The 22322-nt window shown below is 38.2% G+C and overlaps 1 protein-coding gene across 4 annotated transcripts in view; it reads left to right on the top strand.

Moving 5' to 3' along the window:
- The window catches only part of LOC126418510 (phosphorylase b kinase gamma catalytic chain, skeletal muscle/heart isoform), a 143694-nt gene that overhangs the window by 73154 nt on the left and 48218 nt on the right, over nucleotides 1-22322 (top strand). For all 4 annotated transcript variants that reach the window (XM_050085306.1, XM_050085308.1, XM_050085305.1 and 1 more), the window contains 2 exons: nucleotides 10399-10428; nucleotides 10514-10620. In XM_050085306.1, the coding sequence (XP_049941263.1) occupies nucleotides 10399-10428; nucleotides 10514-10620 (137 nt within the window). The remainder of the gene's footprint in view (nucleotides 1-10398; nucleotides 10429-10513; nucleotides 10621-22322) is intronic.

Here is a 22322-nt window from a genome sequence, read left to right as displayed (position 1 = left end):
TATTTTGTTAAAAAAAACTCTTTTTATTAGTATCTATATGTCCTCTGCCATTTTCCAAGGGCCTCCATAATCTTATTATGGGCAGTTTTTATTTATAAGTGAGCAAGTCACTGTGTGCCACTAGTTTGTGTTCTGTATTAATTTTGATGGCTAGAGCTCTATGATCCGAGAGAGAGTTTTCACCATCTATTTAAATTTGTAACAACATGATCGGTATGCAAGTCTGTGAGCCAAGTGTTATTCTGATTAGTGACCAATTTATATGGACATGGTTATATGGCACTGTTACACGCCGGAATACCTAAGATAATTTACATTATAGCATACAGAATCTATGTTAACATCTGCTATTAGTACATTCTGTTTTTTATATGTTGAGAGTTAATACAGAAGTTCTTCTAAATGTCGAAGTAATTAATCTACATGACTGTTCGGTGGCATGTACAAGCTAACTATTATTAAACTCTTTTTGTCTAGCTTTATAGCAAAATGACTAAGCAGTCATGGCTAGAGTACAAATATGAGGAGATTAAAACATCTAGGGGAAATATAGATACAACCTATAGGAAAGTTAGAGAGAGCTCTTCGTAGAAAATAGAAGCAACTATATGAATATCAAGAGCTCAGATGGAAAACAATATAAAGCAAAGAAGGGAAAGCTGAAATGTGGAAAGAATATATAGAGGAGCTGTATAAGGGAAATGAGGGTAAGGTCATAGATATGGAAGAGGACATAGACTGAGATGAGATTGGAGGTATGATATTGAGAAGATCAAATAACTTACGGGTTTGCTGCCAGGTGACGTCGTCGACCACCGCCAATATTTCGACAGGAGCACACCCTGCCATTCTCAAGGCACAACTGCAAGGAAGAAGAAATGTGCAAGCAAATTTAATACCTCGGTTCACAGAGGAGAAACAAGGAAGATACCACACACACAACAAGTAACCACAGAGTCAACACACAACCACAGATAACCAACATCAGAAATATCGATAGTGACTATTAATCAACAGATGAGGTAGCACTAATTCTGTCCCTCTGGTTTTTGTTTTTTTTTATGAGAGACAGAGCCCGATTCCAAGCAGCATTTAAACAAAATCCACCATCGCTGCTTACAAGGTTGCCTGATAGTTTGATTTCAACAGCTTCCTCAATAACACTATCCCAATAGCTGGACGTGCAAGCCAGAATCTTTGTATTGTATTCCATAGGATGACCGGTGTCAAGGCAATGTTCTGCAATAGCGCTTTTGCTTTGCTATTGTAAGCATGTGTGACGCTTATGTTCAATACACCGTTCTTCCACAGTCCTGATAGTCTGACCAATATATGACATAGCATAACTGCAAGGAATACGATAGACACCAGCCTTACGCAAACCAGGATCACCTTTTACGGAAGCCAACAGGGCCTTAATCTTAGAAGGTGGTCGAAAAACACATTTCACATAATATTTCTGCAAAATATGGCCAATCCTGTTGGAAATCCTTCCTGCGTAAGGCAAAAGGACTGTAGACTTAGATGCCACTTCGTTGCTATCGTCACTCACCCATTGCACATAAGGCTGACAGCACAACGCACATTTGATCTGCCTCTCACTATAACCATTCTGACGAAAGGTGACTTCGAGAAGTGATAGCTTAGCTGCCAAACTTTCAGGGTCTGAGATAACGTGGACCCTGTGAACCAAGGTATAAAGTACTCCTTCACGCTGAGCTGGATGGTGACAGCTATCAGCTCGCAGATACAAGTCAGTGTGAGTAGGCTTCCTATAAACAGAATGTCGCAATGTACCATCAGTCTTCCTTCTGACCAACACATCAAGGAAGGGAAGGCATGCATTCTTTTCCACCTCCATAGTGAACTGAATATTCAGGTGGATTGAATTCAGGTATTCCAAAAACCGGTTTAAATTCTCACTACCATGAGGTCAAACAACAGAAGTATCATCTACACATCTGAAAAAACACGCAGGTTTCAAGGTCACTGACTCCAATGCATGTTCCTCAAAGTCCTCCATAAACAAATTTGCCACAATTGATAACGGGCTTCCCATTGCAACTCCATCAGTCTATTTGTAGTACTGACCATTGAATAAAAAGTAAGTGGAAGTCAGCACATGTCAAAACAAATTTGTTAACTCGACACCAAACTTAACCTTAATTAGCTGCAACGAATCAGAGAGAGGCACGCAATTGAAAAGAGAAACCACATCAAAACTGACTAAAATATCAGAGTCATTCAAACGCAATCCCTGCCATTGACATAAGAAATCTGCAGAGTTCTTAATGTGGTGTTCACACCTTCCTACTAGTGGGCTCAACAAACTAACAAGATGTTTAGCTGCACAATATGTTGGAGCACCAATAGTAGAAACAGTAGGTCTCAATGGGACAGCCTCTTTATGGACCTTAGGGAGACCATATACTGTAGGTGGTACAGCACAGTAAGAATTAATACTCTGGATAGTCTCCTGTGACAAAGAACTTTTCTTCAGGAGATTATTAGTCTTTCTCTCAACATTCTTAGTAGGGTCAGCACCGATTTTGTGATACACCGAATCAGAAAGTAGACACTGTATCTTTCAAATGTAATCGTGCTTGTCCAACAAAACGGTGGCATTTCCCTTGTCCGCAGGTAAAATATCAATATCAGAATCCATTCTGAGTGAACGTAAAGCAGCCGCCTCAGCTGCTGTAATGGACGGACCCCAGTCAGTACATGACAAGCTTCCCTCTTAACCTCTTACGGAGCCTCGGAAGGTAGTTTATAAACAGCCTGTTCAATAGAACTAATAAAATCGATGACTGGCAAACTCTTAGGTGTCGGTGCAAAATTCAAACCTTTCCCCAGCAGAGACAAAGCTGCGTCGTCAAACGTTTTCTCCGTGAGATTGATCACAGAACATTGAGAATTAAAATTAGAATTAGACACTGAGCCAAGGAAACGTTCAAACTTCACCGAATGACAAGCAATTACAGATTGAAATTCCCAGTCAGACTGCGACCAAGAGGCACCATCCACCCAATCCCAAGAAGATTCAGAAACATTAGACACCATCATTAAATGAAGCTGAAATAATTCATTAGAAACAAAATCTAATTGACGGTGAGTATAGTGGATCCCCTCATGAACAAGAGCTCAAACCAGCACTTTGCTTGATGCGATTGGCGGCAGGAGAATTAATATGATGCACAACCTTAGCAATTGTTGGAACCACACTGTGATTTCGACACTTCAATAAAAACGATAATGCCCATTCCAACCTTACTACTCTACTGCTGCGAAGTTTATCCAACCTCCGCAAGCAACGATACATTTCCTCCCCGTAGAGGTAAACAATGTGAGACGTCACCCGGCAGCAAACCCGTAAGTTATTTGAACATTCAATTTGCCGGGAAAAGTTAAGGTCTCACATTGTGAGAAGATTTTGACAGAGCACTGAAAGACCAAAGTTGAAACAAGGCCTTTGGAGTAGATGACATTCTGCCAGAACTACTGATATCCTTGGGAGAGCCAGCTATGACAAAACTATTCCACCTGTTGAGCATGACATTTGAGATAGGCATGATACCTTTAGATTACGAGAAGAATGTAATAATTCAAATTCCAAAGAAAGATTGTGCTGACAGGTGTGGATATTACTGAATCAGTTTAATAAGACATAATTGGAAAATACTAATGTGAAAATTTGTAGAAACTGACCTTGGAGAAAATGAGTTTGGATTCTGGAGAAACGTGGGAAGATGCGAGGCGATACTGGGCCTATGAATTCTAATAGAAGAGAGGTCAACTAAAAGCAGATCTATGTTTATAGCATTTGTAGACTTGAGGAGAGCTTTTTAGAATGTTGACTAGAATACATTTGGAAATTCTGAAGGTGTCAGAGAGAAAATACAGGGAGTGAAAGGCTATTTACAATTTGCAGCCTATCTCATGAGACAGGCTTGTAGCCTATCTCCAGTGTTATTCAATCTGTACAGTGAACAGGCAGTGAAGGAAATTTAAAAAATGGAAAAGAAATTAAAGTTCTGGGAGAAGAAACAAAAACCTATGTTTGCAGATGGAATTGTAATTTTGTCAGAGACAGCGAAGGACTTGGATGAGAAGTTAAATGAAGTGGATAGTGTCTTGATAGGAGGTTATAAGTTGAATGTCAACAAAAGCAAAATAAGGGTAAATCAGGCTATGCCAAGGGAATTGGACAAGGAAACAAGACACTAAAAGTAGTACATTAGTTTTGATATTTGGGCAGTAAAATAACTGATGAGGGCCAAAGTAGAGAGAATGTGAAATGTGTGATGGCAATGGCAAGAGAAACATTTCTAAAGAAGACAAGAGTAACATCAAATATAGATTTAAGTATGTTATGTAAATTGAAGGTGGTGGGGAGGGGAAGGGGCAGTTGATGCCAGATGCATCGGGTCTTTACACGGAATCTGTGGCAACAGGCGAATGTGTATGCCAGACCAGGATTCAAACCTGGGAGCAGTTGCATTAACCACTATGCCACCTGTACTCAGTGTTTATCGTAACTGTGCAGATTCTCTCAGCTGACCCAGATTCCCGCCAAGTGCCACCTATCCACAGTCTCTGTTCGTGTCCTCCATGCTCGTTACTCAGAGATACCCACAGGAGTTTGGACATACTTTTGCATCCACACTTAAAGTGGTGGATTCATCGCCATTCGAGGTGAATCAATTATATGAATCCATTGTGTATGTTCTTTTGGACATGTGCTACAAAAGTATGCTGAAAATTAGGTGGGTACATTGTGTAATTAATGAGGAGGTACTGAAAAGGATTGAGGAAAAAAAAAAATTTGTGGCACAACTTCACTAAAAGAAGGGGTTGCTTCACAGTACACATTCTGAGACATCAAGGAATCACCAGTTTTGTATTGGAGGGAATGCTGTGTGGGGATGGGATGGGTTAAAAGGAGACAGAGATTAATAAAATAATCAGATTCAAAAAGAATTTGGGTTGCAGAGATGACGAGGCTTGCAGAGGACAGAGTAGCATAGAGAGCTACATCAAACGAGTCTTCAAACTGAAGGCGGCGGCAGCAGCAGCAGCAGCAGCAGCAGCTACAACAACAACAACAAGTTTGTTGCTGATTCAGAGGCCACCTCCACAGCGAGTTAATAAACATGATCAGTACTTTCACACTGAACATCATTTCCAACATAAATGTCTACACCACCAACCTTGTGTATCTTTCTATCATACTCACTCTCAATTCAAATACTAACAAAGAGATAGAGGGGCTGGCCAGTACTTACCTCAGCTCAGTACAGCCGATAGATACACATAAAACAGAACCGAAAATTTACGTTCCTAGCTTTTGGAACAAATGTTCCTTCATCGGGGAGGAGGGAGGGGAAAGAAAGGGAAGAAGGGAAAGGAGATTCAGTTACTCACAACCCAGGTTATGAAGCAACAGGGAAAGGAAAATAGGGAGGGTAGCAAGGATGGAGGCATGGTTGTCAGAGGGAAGCCAAAGATTGATAATGTGTTCCAAACTTGTGTGAGGCTGAGCATTATCATGTTGAACCAATCACCTGGGTCATTATGGCTCTGAAGTTGCCAGATGTGCTTCTTGGGTTTGGTTATGTTCACAAATGCTTTAGAATTAATGGTACTCCCTCTTGACATCACGAATGAGCATATCACCTAGCTGCATCTTGACAGGTATGACAGCCATGGATAGCCTCCCCAAATGCTGCAAGTCTTGGAACTCCGTCAAACTGCCTTCTTCTAATGGCCTTACCCTCTTTGCCCAGCCCATAACCATACTTTTGTTTGCTGTAGATTCTCCATAAATGACACACAAGCATTGTGAATATTTCACACAGTTTGTTTCTTTGCAGTGAGGAATCCAATGACAACACGCTGCTTTTGACGTACATCACTTAACAGATGTCATTTTGAAACACTGCTGCAGCTATGGTGTATGTCAAAGGAAATGGAAAATTTGTGTGTGCAATCCAGAAGCTTCTATAAATGTATACCAACAGTTTCAACATTATGAAAATGAAAGTCGCTACTCACTATATAGCAGAGATGCTGAGTCGCAGATTGGCACAACAAAAATACTCTCACAATTAAAGCTTTAGGCCATTAAGGCCTTGTAAACAGTAGACGACACACACACACATACACACACACACACACACACACACACACACACACACACACACACAAATGCAACGACTGTGTGTATGTGTGTCTGTCGTCTATTGTTGATGAAGGCCTTAAAGGCCAAAAGCTTTAATTGTGAGAGTATTTTTGTTGTGCCTACCTGCGACTCAGCATCTGTGCTGTATGATGAGTAGCAACTTTCCTTTTCATAATATTGTTATGTTCCGTCCTGGGTTTTCCATTGTGTGATTTATACCTAAAGTATCGCATTCATAGCACTGTTCTTTGGTGAGGAAAAGAAATGTGGTGTATTACTTTCTGGACAAACTCATATTTTATTTGCAAATGAACTGGACTTTCTGTTATTGTGTGTGTGTGTGTGTGTGTGTGTGTGTGTGTGTGTGTGTGTGTAACTCCACTGTATGTTGAGTAACAGTCTATCTTTTCATAATATTGTCATTATTCCATCGTGGATAACCCATTGTTTGAAAAATAAATGTGTAGGCATTAGGAATAAAGACTTAGAATTTTAATAACATTTGTCTTATGTAAAAAGCGTTTTGACATAAAAAATTCAGAGATATTACTTTCCAGCTCACCCTCATACATATAGTAGCTAATAATTTGGCAGTTTTGTGGTTTACACCGAGACATTGCTATTCACTGGGAATCCTCAACATTACTTATTGTCAAAAGGGATGATTTAGGATGGCTGTGAGGTTATTTTCACCATGACTTGTGTAGGTTATGTTAAATTATATTTATTGTTTGTTACAGAAGTGGTGGGAGTATATGTATAACATATAAAATATCCTAAAAACAGAAAGTCCTTGTGTATTTATATTTGTCTGAGACAGGCAAATAAAGTGTCGAAGATCATCCTATGGATCGGGGTGATTTCATACATACATTTTTTAAATCTCCATCCAAAGTTACAAACCATATGGAGGAATTCAGAAGAAATTGATGTTTTTTTTATATATATATTCTACATTCTTCCTTTCTAGTGACTTCAACACATTCTAAGGATGTCTATGATTATGAATGAGCGATAAGGATTGCGGTAATAAGTTCTATGTATTGAAGGTCAGTTCTTATTTCCCAACAAATTAAATTGCAAATTTTTAAAGTTCTAAATTGAAATATAAAAAAACAGAAGCAAAACAAAGAAACTCTACCAAAAGATCAAAATCAATTTTCTTGCTCAACATTAAGAATTAAATTGCAAACACTGACCATAAAATTACGGTTGCCAAGGAGTCTGAAGCATATCTTCTCTAAAAATAAACATCATTCTTTTCTCAACTGGTGTAGGAAATACTTGCAAAACTTGTTCTTTTTGTATTGTGCCTTCATTAGGGACATAGGAAACACAAATACTTTCCTGCTGCTGTTGTGTGGATGCAAGAATTCCACACATACTTCCCTTGCACCAACATTTGAGGCTACTCGAACATGCATACTTATATGCTCCTTTCCAGATGTGTATTTATATTCCACAACAACAAAAGCCTCTTTGTTTTCTCAGCAGTAAACATTTCTCTACTGCTGGAAGTACTATTACTTGCTTTTGCACTGTTTTCATTTTCGTAGAAGTGACATCCCATAATTGATTTTCCAAGAGAAATGCCCATTTTGCAGCAGTGGAGACTGTCAGGGTTATTTGGAGGCTAACCAACTTCTTTGAGCATTTGTTCCAAACTGGAAATCCATGCCTCTCCTTTCTCTGCTGGCCCTCGTCATTATCACACAATTTCCATAAGTATAATCTGAATATAATGGGATTAGGCCTGTGGTATGAGATCCACTCTTTATGCTTTTTGAGTTGCTGGAAATTTAGTCAATGCCTGCTTCAGAAGAGGTGGAAAAGTTTCCTTTGAAATGGTCTCGTGAGTGTACTTCTTCCATTCAGTTAATATAGCTCACCACTCTATTTTCTTCATTTGTCTGAAGTAGCTGGAAGAGGTGGATGCTATTAGGGGGAAGAAGAGCGAATAAAATACTATTCTGCTCACACTCTTTGATAACGAAAAAAGGCATGTGAATGGATAAATTGTTCCCAATCATTACTGTTGGCTCATTTTACTTCTTTACATAGAGCAAAGTGATTGTAAAGAACCAGTGTTCAGATATGTGTAGATAAAACTATCCACTCTTATTCCTATTGAAATGGGTTTCATGTTGCCCACCTTGCCACATGTTCCACAAATGCTCATATTCATAAGGAACGTATGAAGGAAGCGGTTCACCATTCGTACTTGCTGCTATCATTATCGAAACACAAAATTTTGATGAATCCATACTTTTTTCAGTTTTTCAGCATGTTTACTCCCTTGTTTTGTAATTATATGCTGGTGCCCGGATCATCTGACATAGTTTCACCTTAGTTGAATATGTTGCTAGTTCCCCCCCCCCCCCCCCCTTCTGCAGAAGCTGTTTTAATATTTTCACTTAGGTGAATGGAGAGATCTTCTGAATGCCACTTAAGGAATAAATGTTCCCATTCTTCTCCTATGAAATTGTTAGAAAAGTTCTACTTTTTTATGCCACATTTATCAAACTAGCCTTTCACTAAGAATACTGTGTCCAATTTAGTAAAAGGAAATCCCCAATATGCAGCACCCAAGATACCTTGCCTTAACATTTCTTCTTCCTCATTGCTTGCCCTACCAATTTTTTTGGATGTATTTCCCGCACTTTATTTTGTAGGGTTGATCTAGGTCTACCATATAAAACACATGCTTTTCTATATGATAATTTGCCACACTGAATATCATGAACAGCTATATGTAAGGGTCTGGGCCATAATTAGGCCATGCTTTAGCACCTTCCTTGCTTTTATACATTTGCCGCATTGTCTGAAATCACCCAACACAATACACAGTTTTGTAACAACCATCATTATTTTATAACTTTATTCAAAAAAACATGACAGATTTATAGAGCATTTGTGTCAATGCCATAAGCTACTGATATTGTTGATAACTTCATTGTATTTAAGCTTAGTGTTGCACAATCTAGCTCCAAAAGTCCCCACCCCTGTCTGCATACCAGGCATCCTGCATAAGACAAGATGGCAACTTTAGTGTAACAAAATTCTTTAATTATAACAATGAAAACAATCAAATTTTGACAAAATAATGTAAGGGGATTCATAAAAAAGCTACTCACCAAGCGGTAGCAAAAACACACATAAAAGGTTATAACTAGGCAAGGTTTCGGAGCCAGTGACTTGTTCATCAGTCAGAAAGGTTGAAGGGGAAGGAAGATGGGTGCAGGAAAAGGACTGGAGAGGTCTAGGAAAAGCGGTAGATTTTGGGAAAGTCACCCAGAACCACGAGTCAGGGAGACTTACCAGATGGGATGAGAAGGAAAGACTGATCAAATTTTATTACTATTCAGCCTCAGTTCATGCAAACAGTACCTTGACCAGTTGTGACTAGGTAGTAAGACACCATCAGATGTTTTAATTAAAGAGAAAACTAAATAAGAAGTCAGACTAACATCTCTATAAAACTATATGCACTTGCAAATGTTACATAGTATTTTGTCAACTGAACAAGCCAGGAGAGGGGTGCTCAATGTCAACATAACTGGGCTCTGACTGCTGAAACTGAAGGCTTAAATAATGCTATAAAATTGATAACTCTTAAAAATCATGAATACAAGATTAAAAAATATTCACAAAAATTTATTGTGAGAATGAGTCTTCTCAGAGTGCAAACTGGTAAAAAAATACATGTGTTAATCCTTTTCAACTGCATCACTAGTATTGTGATTCCTAATACTGCTCATTACAAACTCCCCTTGCTCGGTTGGCTGATTATGTGGTAGATAATGTTTCTTCTCTAAAACTTACATTATGACTCTTATCATCAAATAAATCAATAGCTGAAATCTAGAATGAATTAGATATTTTAAGGGTAGCATGTCCATGTGAACAAAGAAGACATGCTGTAGTCAGTGGGAATCAGCTGATTTCTGTCAGTTTAAACATTCAGTCGCTTCACAATTGGTTTGGGAAAGTGTGACTCTCGCTTCCCATTACTCTGGAGTGGTGTTTCAACCAGATAATAGACAATTTTTGGTGATTTGACGAGGCAAGTGTGTTGCCTTCGAAAATATAAACAAAGAAATGTTCTTTTAATAACTGTTCCAAATACAGAATCTCTGTAGTCAGAAATAATGATAATTTTCAACCAAAAGTATAGATCTGCTTTATTTTCTATGCTAAATTTATGCTTTTTGTTTCAGCTGGGCATGTGGTGTCATCATGTTTACACTGTAAGTCTTCAGTTATTTAATCATGTGAATGTATACAATATTTTACTCTGACATTCTCATCACATTATTCACATATACTTTGCAGGTTAGTTGGCTGCCCACCATTCTGGCATCGGAAACAGATGGTAATGCTCCGCAAAATTATGGAAGGGGACTTTTCTTTCACGTCTCCAGAATGGGCTGATATAACAGGTAAGCTTCACAAATTTATACTCTTGAGACATTTGATATTTCCTGCTTTGCTGTGGACTTGTAGTAACTATTGTTAACTCTCGTTAATTCAGTATTTTCTTATTCTTTGGCTGCTCCTACTGTTTTACCTTTATATGATTTAAATGTTTTTATTGTTGTTAGTCCAAAGACGGGTTTGTTGCTGCACTCGCCACTAGTTTGTTTTGTCCAAGTCTTTCCATATTAGAATTCCATTCCATATTAGCATTGCTGTTGCAACCTACAGTTTTGGTCCCACCCCCCACCCTCTCACTGAATACCATATTAACTATTTCTTGATGCTTCAGTGTCTTCTATCAACCTATCCCTTCTTTTTGTGAAGTTGTGCTGTAAAGCTCTTTTCTCTCCCATTTGATTCAGTACTTTTTCATTAATTAATCAACCCACCTTATCTTCAGCATTCTTCCATAGCAACACATTTCAAAAGCCTTTGTCTTCTTGGCTGTAGTATATCTTTAGGTCTCTTAAACTTGGAGTAACAGGAAATAAAAACAGTAAAGAGAAGGTATAATGTTTTAGTTGGAAGGAAAATCACTTCAAATTTAATACTAGTGTACACAGAAGGTTTGTGAGCTCAAAAGGATTTTTGTTTCCGGGGGAGGGGAGGGGGAAAAATTAATTGCATGAAAGACAGTTTAGGAAAATCACTAAAGAATTATTTAGGAAAAGGAGATAAAATCAATGATCTCCTCATTATAAGAAAAGAAAATATAGCTGTGGTACAATACAGAAAACTTCTAAGTAGTAGTATTAAAGTGTTGCAGCACTTCTGCGTGCTCGCAGGGGGCCTACACAATATTAAGCAGGTGTACCAGTTTCTTCGGCTCTTCAGTGTGTATTCTCATGAAATTTCAACATTCCAGCTGCAATACCAGGTGAGAAAAAAATTATTTTGCATTTCTTTCTGAGCCTCCGTTGTGTTTTGGCCACTTGATTATCACTCTTTCGTTAGCCTCTGCTTTGTTGCTCGTTCATTGCCGGTTGCATTCTGTTTTCTGCCCTGTTTATATCTTTCCTGTATTTGTTTCAATATTTTCTGGAAACCCAAGTATTCTTGAATGTTTTTAAAGTCAGCCACCAGGTCCTGTGGTTCTATTTCTACACCATTAAACCAGACTCCATTCACACAATTGTGTTGGTTTCCTCAATGAGTTATAGAGTTACAAGAGCAAAAATATCTCCAATATGAGCATAGTATACTTTACAATGTCGAGCTGGAAAAGTCGCTTGACTTCGGAATAGAGTTGTTGTTTGAACTTATCCGAAGATTCAACTTCAGCATAGTACATGTGACCCCATTTTTACACTTTTATTTGTTCTGAAACTGTGATTTACTGGTACTGTTAGGGACACTGAGAAAAATAGTAAGTAGGAACTACTACTTTTCATAGGAAAGTACCATAAAGATGTAATTATAATAATCATATCAGTGAGACGCAATCCTATCTATTGAAGACATATTCAATAGCCTTCCTCTCTCCTTTTATATATTGAAAAATATCAAGGCACATTATAATGAAGGCTCACTACTATAGGGTTAATTGCAGTGGTTGTCTGATCACGTACTTACGAGAGAGATGAGGCACAGATGAATTCAGTAGTTGGAGTATGCTTAGTTAAAAGCAGTGTCCACCTGCATATGAGGTTTATACATAACAGTTTAAGTCATTTCCATAACATTTCCTTGTTTTTGTGTTTAGTTTCAAATAGTCACAATAGGAATCCATACTATTTGTACGAGGGAGGAGGATAGAGAAAGGGGGAGAGGATGGTATCAATAAGAATTCTGTCTGCTGAATATAAATTGTAATAATGATGAAGAGAAATCGGATAACACACACACAGTGTAATTATTTTAGTGGTATTCTCTTCAGATTATTATCTTCACCATTTCACATGTGTAAAATATAAGATATTATCCACCTCTTTTGAATTTGCAGCTCCTGTATTTTTTCCATGTTTGCAGTTAAAGTTGTTGGAGATAGGTTGTGCCTTTTATGCCAAAACACTGTTTCTTCTTGTTACCCAAACATGTTTCGGCGCATCTGTGGGTTTTGTTTAATGAACAACTGTAAAAAGTGAACATATTTTGTGTTATAACTGGTGTAACTGTCTGTAGGCCTCTTTTTTAGATCAGTTATGATCTAAAATAGGTTCACTTTTTACAGTCCTTCAATAAACAAAACCCATTGATGACAGCACAGTGGTGCCAAAACATGTATGGGTAACAAGAAAAAAGTGTGTTTTGCATAGAAGGTGGAGCCAATATCCAATAATTATCTACCTCCTTCATTAGTGTTATTCTGTAAACCCTAACTTGGCTGCTGGCACATTTACCTTTTACTCAACAGATGACACTGTAGGACTAAACTAAATGTTTGGAGGCACAGCTTAACAGTCAGAAATTGTTGCAAACTTTATCTTTGTGAGGGTGTGTGTGTACAAGGAAATGAAATGTCCTTTTGTAATTTACTTGGCTTTACTTTACATTTTATTAACTTTTTGATTGATAATACTTTTCTGTAATACACTTTGACATAAAATGTGTCAGGTAAAGATGTGGAAACATCGTATCTTCTTGTTTGCTTGCCTGTAAATAAAGAGAGAAATAAATTGGGAAAATATAATGACCAAGCATATAATATAAATTGTTAATATAATATGATTGTTAATTTTATACATGTCACAACTGCAAATTAGGAGTTTTTTGGGCCAATTTCTATGGCATTGGCATACTATGAAATAGTTTTGCTGTGCTGCAGCAGCATAATTTATTAGAATGGAACAGACTTGGCAATAATGATTAGATGCAGTATAAAAACTGAAAAATGCCTGTGACTCTTCCTTATTTTCCATTGCAGAAATCAAAATTTTAAAAAAAAATGTTTCATATAAGCTGTAATGATTGTTGTTGACAAGGGAAATAGCCATGCTTTTCCCTCTTCAGAGGTTGGAGCCAAATTTGTTCCAGACATCAAATGCAAATAAACAATTAACAAATGTAGTGCTTTCCATAGACTGTATTGAGGTGAAGAACCTTCACGTATGTAGAACAAGCCAAGATGTACACAAAAAATAACTTAAACTGTATACTACCAAAAATAACCAGTTTTTTTTTAAATTTAATTGGAAAGATAAAAATTCAACTCGACAAGCAGTGGCAGGAGAAATCTCATATAAATGGCTAAGGAAATGTGCAAGCCTTGAGATTCACTGGCTCCTTCTTCCGGCAGAAGGGTCGAAGGGGAGGCAAGAGGGATGAAGCAAAAGGACTGGCGAAGTGTGGTAAATTGGTAGAGTTACAGAAAAGTCGCCCAGAACTGTGTGTAAGGGGAGACTTACCAGATGGGGTGAGAAGTCATTCCTTCTCATCCCATTTGGTAATTCTCTCCTGACCTGATGTTTTAGGCGACTTTCCCATAACTATCCCAATTCTTCTGCTAGAAGAAGGGGTCACTGGCTCCAAAAGCATGCATATTTCCTTAACTTTTTGTGTTTTTCTCATGCCACTGCATGATGAGTAGATTTTTATCCATAAATCTCACACTGTGGTGACAGTCATGGGGTAGTGATATGCACATACATATATGGCAGTAGTACCATGTACACAAGGTATAAAAGAGCAGTGCACCATCCACAGTCTGAAGAGTGTGCCAAAAATACCACATTTTAGGCATTATTTTTCACCACGGACAATTCAGTGGCCAACAGCCATCATTTAATGACCGAGAGCAGTGGCGTTTGCATACAGTTGTCAGTGCTAACAGGCAAGCAGAACTGTGTGAAATAACCATAGAAACCAGTGCGAAAGATATGACAAATGTATCTGTTAGGACAGCGTAGTGAAGCTTGACATTAATGGTCTACGGCAGCAGATGACCAGTGCTTTTTCCAACAGCATGACGTCGCCTTCAGCACCTTTGCTGGAGTCACGACCATCTCAGTTGGACCCTATACGACTGGAAAACCATGACTCGGTCAGATAAAACCCGATTTCAGTTGGTAAGAGCTGATCGTAGGATTCAAATGTAGCACAGACTCCATGAAGCCATGGGCCAAAGTTATCAAGCAAGGCGTTGTGCATGCTGCTGGTGGCTCCATAATGGTGTGCACTGTATTTGCATGGACTGGACTGAGTGTTCTGGTGTTCGCTACTTGGAGACCAGTTGCAGCTATTCGTGGATGTCATTTTCCCAAACAACGATGGAATTTTTATGGATGACAACACGGCATGTCATGAGGCCACAATTGGTTTGAAGTACATTCTGGGCAGTTCGAGCAAATGATTCGGCCACCCAGATTGACCGACATGAATGCCATTGAACATTTACGGGACATAATCGAGAGGTCAATTTGTGTACAAAATCCTGCACCAGCAACTCTTATGCAATTATGGGTGGCTATAGAGGCAGCGTGTCTATGTATTTCTGCAGATGACTTCCAGCAACTTATTGAGGCCGTGCAACATCCAGCTGCTGGACTATACAGGCGAAAGGAGGTCCAACACGATATTAGGAGATATCCCGTAACTTGTCTCATCTCAGTGTATATTAATCCGTATATTGGATTTAAAAAACACTATTATTATACTGCTTAATGCTATCCATGCTTATGAAAAAGAAATCTATTGCTTTGAAAAAATCTGTTACCTCCTAAGATATACTAGATAGCTGCCATTTATCTTCTATTTACAGCATAATATTTACTTCATTACACTACTCTTTTTCAAAGAAAAAAGTTGCCTACATCATTAAATACTGATTCCTGCCTACAGTACATTACTCAGGATGTGTACACACTGGGAAATATGGGGAAACACAGAACTTTTTTTCAACTGCAAAAAAGTGGTACTTTATTAGAATTCTGGGAATTTTTATTGTTTTATTTTTCCATTAAATTTTTCTTATTTTGAGTGATAAGAACTGATACTTCATCAAAGAATTTTACTTTAAGCCTTGATTGCAGAATAATACTGCAGTAGTAAAACATAAACAAGAGAATAACATCAAAATAAAACTTTAAATTCGAAGAAAATGTTGCGTTTACAGCAACAAAACACAGGTCCACACACAGACCTGCCAACAGCAAAATATGTCAAAGGCTTTAGGACAACAAACTGCTTTGATGAGCGTGACGTCACAATTGTGTATATTTCTAATGGACTGCATGAAAATATTGTGTATAGTTGTTGGAGAAGCGTTACTTTCAAAGTAACTTTCTTTTATGCAAGATCAGTTATATTGTGCGTGAGAATGTGTGATGAATTTCTTAAATCTTGGAGCATTTGACTCTCATTCAAAACTTAACACTTTAAGGACCAGCCACTTCGAAAAATTTCGGACTCACAAGACTAACTATTTGTGCCATTATTTAAAATTTTATGGTGCATTTCTGTTTGATATATCTCAAAAGGCAAAACGCACTAAAAAGACCAACAGAAGATATGAAAGCTTAGCTTTTGTTGTAAGTATACTGTTCGTATATTAATTTAAACCATTAACTTTTTCTATTTGTGTGTTCACATTACTTAACAGTGATGTCTACTGGCTGATTGTATCATGTGTCCTATGCTCTGAATATCTGCTGTCATTGGCTGGTGACATCACGTGATCACACATTTATACTTGTGTAATAAGAAAATAGGCATTGTACGTGTTGCCACACGACAAACTTCTTTCCAAGATATGTAAGTTTTTGCTGGGTTTCGTTTCTTAAAGTGCTAGGAAGTTCTACAACAGTTCATAAAATCATTACCTTTCAAGTCATTGATAAGTTTTATAGCTCCAAAGGAAAGTACACTGTCACTTCATCCGGAAAAAAGCATACTTTCACACAGGAAAAAGTGTATTTCTAACCGGGAAATTCAAGAATTTTTTTCTTGTCCATTTATAAAACCCCGTTACTATTTCTCACATAGCATTACATCTGTACTCTGCAAAAGGTTCTTCCACTACTTCCCTTTACCACTTACTGGGGCTTCTTACCATTCAAGTTGTGTGTGGCATGCAGGAAGAATGATAGCTTAAATGTCTCTGTGTGCACTGTAATTAATTTAATCTTCTCCTCGTGGTCCTTAATACAACGTATGTCCAGAAATTAAGTTCCATTTGGTTATATAAAACAAACGTGTACAGATACAGAAAAAACATTTATTGTACAAAAATCTACAACTGTTAAACTACTTTTCTACATAGCTTCCAAAATTTTATAGGCACTTGTCATAGCGTGGCACAAGTTTTTGTATGTCTTCTTCATAGAAGGTTGCTGCCTGTGTATTCAAACATGGGGTAACATATTCTTTCAGCTTGTCATTATCATTGAAGTCTTGACCACCAAAGACAGATTTTACATGTAAGAAGAGATGAAAGTCGCAAGGACCGAGGTCCGGGCTGTATGGAGGATGATCAAACACATCCCAGTGAAAAGTTGTTTGGTCACATTCGCCGTGTGAGATTGGGCATTATTGTGGAAAAAAACAACACCTTTTGACAGTAATCCTCGGCACTTGTTCTGTATTGCGCGGCGCAATTTCTTAATGTTCTCACAGTAACCATGTGCAGTCAGCAAAATGCCTTTTCTGTCCCAAAAAACGGTCCACATGACTTTTCAAGATGTGAAGATTTGCTTAGGCTTAATCTTCATTGTGGATGAAGTGTGCCTCCATTCCATTGATTACCGTTTTGTTTCAGAGGTGTCGTACGATACCAAAGTTTCATCCCCCATGACTATCCGAGAAAGAAAACCATCACCTTCTTCATCAGTAACCACAGACGGGCGTCCACTTCGTTCTTAATCATGCACTTGATCACATCCTTCATTGAACAGTCTGACCCATCTCCTAACCATTGAATCACTCATAGCATTTTGTCCGTAAACCTTGCAGACTTGCCGATGAATTTCCTGTGGTTTAACTTTCCTTGGATTTAGAAAATGAATCGCAGATCTGACTTCACATGCGGCGGCATTTTCAATCACGGCTGACATTATAAAGAAGCACTACAAAGCACACATCAGCAGCAGAGATCTGAAAATGGCATACTTAAATCCCCAGTTAATGCTAATTCTTGAAACCTTGTACTTTGGTTTTCGCAGGATAGTTTATATCTATATTCGAGCATCAGCCAGTTCAGTACCTCTTTGACTACATCTAGTATCTCCAACAAACCTACTACAAATTTTTACAGCCAAGTATTTGTATGAGTTGTCTCATTCCAAGTGCAACTCACTGATACGGCGTGTTCAGTAAGTCTCTCCGCAGTGCCGTATGATTGATAGCAGCGCGTGACGTATGATTGTTTGCCTGCCTGGGTTACTTCCCTTCAGGTGGACTCTGCCAACATTCCACTGTTTCGTTTATCTCAGTAAAAATGAATATTCAATAAAACAATAACTTGTATTTCACCGAGTTTCATTTCGGTATATTCACTGCGCCATACGGCACGCGCAGCTAACAATTGTATGGCACTGCAGAGAGACTTTTTGAACACCCCTTATTTACTTCTTTTGTGAAGTGCATAATTTTACATTTCTGGAAATTTAAAGTGAGTTGCACCACTTTGAAATATTATCAAACTGTGGCATAATACTTGCGTAGGTTTTTCAGATAGTACGAGGGTTGAATGAAAAGTAATGCCTCCATCCTCGTTAATTGGGTTTGGATGGGAATATTTTAATAAACACAGAAATAATCCTTAGAATGTGATCTTTAATTACCCCTATTCACTTTTCCACATAATCACCAGCCTATTGGGTACATTTCTGCCAACAATGAACAAGTTTTCTGAAGCTGTCACAGAAAAAGTCGACTCTCTATTTCCGTAACTACAGTTTCACAGTTCTCTCAACCTCTTCATCAGAAGCATAATGATGTCCCCACAGATCATCTTTCATTATCGGGAACAGATGGAAGTCAGACGGTGCTAAATCTGGACTGTATGGAGGATGCCGTATGGTGGTGAGATTCAGTCTCTGAAGTCTCAGTGGTTGCTGTCAAAGGATGTCCAAATCGTTGTTTGTCATGAAGGTCAGATGTTCCCCCCTCAACATCTTTAAACTTACCCAACAACACACAGTACTCACATCAACACAATCACCGAAAACTGCTTTCATTCTCTGATGAATCTCCTTTGGGGCAACACCTTCTGCTGTCAAGAATTCAGTGACTGCATGTTGCTTAGATTGCATTGACCAACCGTCTGCGCAGCATTCCATACTTTTCACAGTAACAACACAACCGTTCAATGCCTGCCAACTGGAGCTGTAGAGATGAGGCTATGGAACAAGCGAGTACCTGCCGCGTACTAATGCTGCTAACTGCTGTAGAGTTAAGAAGGTGGAGGCATTACTTTTCAGTCAGCCCTCGTACTTCATTAGAGATAACTGCATCACCTGCAAAAAGTCTAAGGTTAATGTTGTGTGCCAGGTCATCTTATTATTAGAACGAACACTGCAGCTTGCCTTGCATCTAATAAAAGTTTTAGTTCCTGAATCTAGATATTCAGTTAATTTCTTAGCAGAGCAGCTCACTAGCATGCTTGTAATTTTGAACTGGATGGGTTTCCTGACTTCTTACTTTATTTTAGCTGGAAACTTGTTTGAATACCTTTACATAAGAATACTTATCACATCTTTGAACCCTAAAAAACTGGTGATGTCTGTATGAAATTATTTTTGCCTCTTATATTTTGTTTGTGGAAATCAAAATTCAGTTTAAATTGATTTTTATTGTCAGCATAAAATGTAATCCAGAAGTAAATATATTGGGACGTGATGTGAAAGACTTGAGAGGTCCTTAGGCTTCTGTGAGATATTGTACAAAGTACAGTTATCTACTTTACGCAGTATTCTTACTGTTTGCTTCTGCCAAATAAACTCTATTTACTGTTGGTGTGCTGACTCAGAAGATAATTCCATAAGATAGCAAGGAGTGAACTACACAAATATGCCTATACTCTTGTTATTAGGTCAGCATGTGCTGAATTGATATTTTAATTAGTTTATCTGTCAATTCCATTTTAACTTGGAGGAAATTATATGCTGTGTGTTTCATTTAGTGTATGATCCTTAATGTCTACATCTGGGTGCTATCAGGTATTTCTTCCTTGTTTAAAAACTGCATAGCGTGAGTCTTTGTGAGATTTGATCTAAGCTGTGTCCTGGTAAGACTGAGTAGATTTCTGATTAGTACACTCTTTTTGGAACCACCCTTTAAAGTAATTAGAAAATCATTTATGTAAGTTAAGAACAATAGTGGGACTAGTACCAATCCTTGTCTCATTCCATATGTTGTGTTTCCCCATGGCTGCATGTCTTGAACACAACCTGTAAATTAGACACTGCTTTCTGTTACGAAGTTAAAACACTGTCTGTACAAGGGGATGCCATTAATGGTATGACACTTTTGTTTCCTGAGTAGAATTTTATGGTCCACACAATCAAATTTTTGGTAAAGTCACAAAATATACCAACAGTATAATTTTTCGTGTTTAGCCATGCCAGGACTTCATTTGTGGGTCTTCTCTAGCTTTCTGTCTATGGAATGATTTATAAACCCCAAACTGGGAGACAGTTAAGTGCTCAGTTAAATGAGCCAGAATTCAATCATAGAATGCTTACTGAATCACTTTTGAAAACAGGCGGAAGTGGAATAGGTCAGTAATGAAAGGTTGTTTGCAGATCTGTAGTTAATAAATGGTTGTTACAACAGTACATTTAAATGTCTGATGAAGTATGCTCTGAGTCATTGATTGGTTATAAAGATAGTTTGAGCATAATCCTGTCAAGTCGGCACAGGATTTTAATATTCTGCTAGAAACTTCATCATAGCATAACCAGCTGAATCACTACATTTTAGTGACCTGATGAATTTTGTGTACTCCATAGGGGTTGTATTTCTGAAAATATTGTAAGTTGGTGGTACATGCAAAGTCATCACAAAGAAATCTTGTGCATCTGTGTTTGGTTGTTTGTTTGTGGGTCCTACCTTCTCTCCCAGTGTGCAGAAGTAATGAATAATTCGGAAGTGTTACCATGTTTTACCTTTTTAATTTTACATTCCTGGTGGTAATGGAGTTCCAGGTGCTGGCTACAGCTTGTCCTCTGAGTTAGGTAGAGCTCTATCTTCTTCGTACATGATAATTTAATCCCAGGAGTTATTCACCTCTTATTCTTGCTTCTGTTCCGTTTTTCCCTTATTTGGTGTAGTGCAAAGCACGATTCGTATTGCTGTTGGAATATGTTTCAGAAAAAGTTTTCCATCTAGATTGTCACCTTTTTAAATTTCTCCATGGTATTGTCCCCATAATTCTCTCTAAATATTGTTACGAAGCTATAGTTTATAAATCTACGCTACAGTACTTTTCTTTTATGGTGCGTACCAACCTGATCAGTATATTTTATTGTTAGTATTTGACCATCTTGCAAAATCTGCAGAGTACTTTGCGGTCGAATATCTTCAGTCCCAAAATCACATGACCTGGGTAGCAGTGTATCTCACAGAGATGAATCCTATTCCTCTCATTCAAATGCTCACTCCAAAGATATTCCTACTCTAATGTTTCCACCAGAGTGCTAATTTTGAGAAATCCTTTTACATTTTCATTTGTCACCTCCTCCTGGAAATCTGACCTCTTTATGTGAGACTCAATTTGATCTTTTAATTGCAAAACTAAGAACAAATTCTGTCAATTTCTTTTTGTTGAAATCATTTTAGTTAATTTCATGTGTGTGGGAAAGGGGGGGGGGGGGGGGGGAGCCAGTGGTCTGTGGCTTTGAAATTATGTTGTCATTGTTATTTTTCCCAAGTGTTCCTACTTGAGTCCTAAGATTTGTGTTGATGTTTTTATTCATTGTATAGCACCTTTGTTCATACAGTAGTGTAGTAGTGTGGCATTCATGGATTTGACTTTCTGTTGAAGAGCCCCTTGGTTAGCTGGAAAGCCTTTCCAGTTTCTTCATGTGTAATAAAAGGTTACCCCTTCTGCAATGTTTGGTTCTGAATATTCTGAACGTTTCAAACAATGGAAATTTCAGGTTGCATTATCTACCGTATTATGAAAATGGTAGAGTGCTGCTCACAGTAAAGATGACACATTGAGTAGCAGACTGGTACAAAGAAAAGAATGTCACACAGAGAGCACTGGCCCTCAACCATCGTCCTGCTTGTGGCGAGGTTCTACTATCCCCTTCATTTTTAGCACACTATTTGTTTGACGTAAATGATGGGGAGTGTGTCTAAGGGAATTACCTTTCTGCAATGACCTGTTAAAAAGAATCTTTATCAATGGAGAACGCATCTTCACTTGACATGGAACTGCTTGTGACTTAATAAAAAGTATTTGACAGCCAGTGCAAATAATTTCATCCAAAATCTTTCAGAAAGGAAACACATACACATTCACACAAGGAAGTGCATCTCTCTCTCTCTCTCTCTCTCACACACACACACACACACACACACACACACGCGCGCGAGCGACCACTATCTCTGGCTGCTCCAGCCAGAATGCCACTGCATCAAATGGAAGCAGCAATTGAGTGGGACAGGCGGGAAGGGAGAGGGATAGCAGGATATGGATGTGGGGAGAGGAGTGAGTGTTGCCAGGTGGAGCTTGGATGCACCATAAGGTGACAGGCCAAGGCTGCCAGGTGTAACATTAAGTGGC

Source organism: Schistocerca serialis, chromosome 9 (genome assembly GCF_023864345.2).
Source record: "Schistocerca serialis cubense isolate TAMUIC-IGC-003099 chromosome 9, iqSchSeri2.2, whole genome shotgun sequence".
Lineage (NCBI taxonomy): Eukaryota > Metazoa > Arthropoda > Insecta > Orthoptera > Acrididae > Schistocerca > Schistocerca serialis.
The sequence above is the reverse complement of the archived record's forward strand: the minus strand, read 5'-3'. Positions and strand labels throughout refer to the sequence as shown.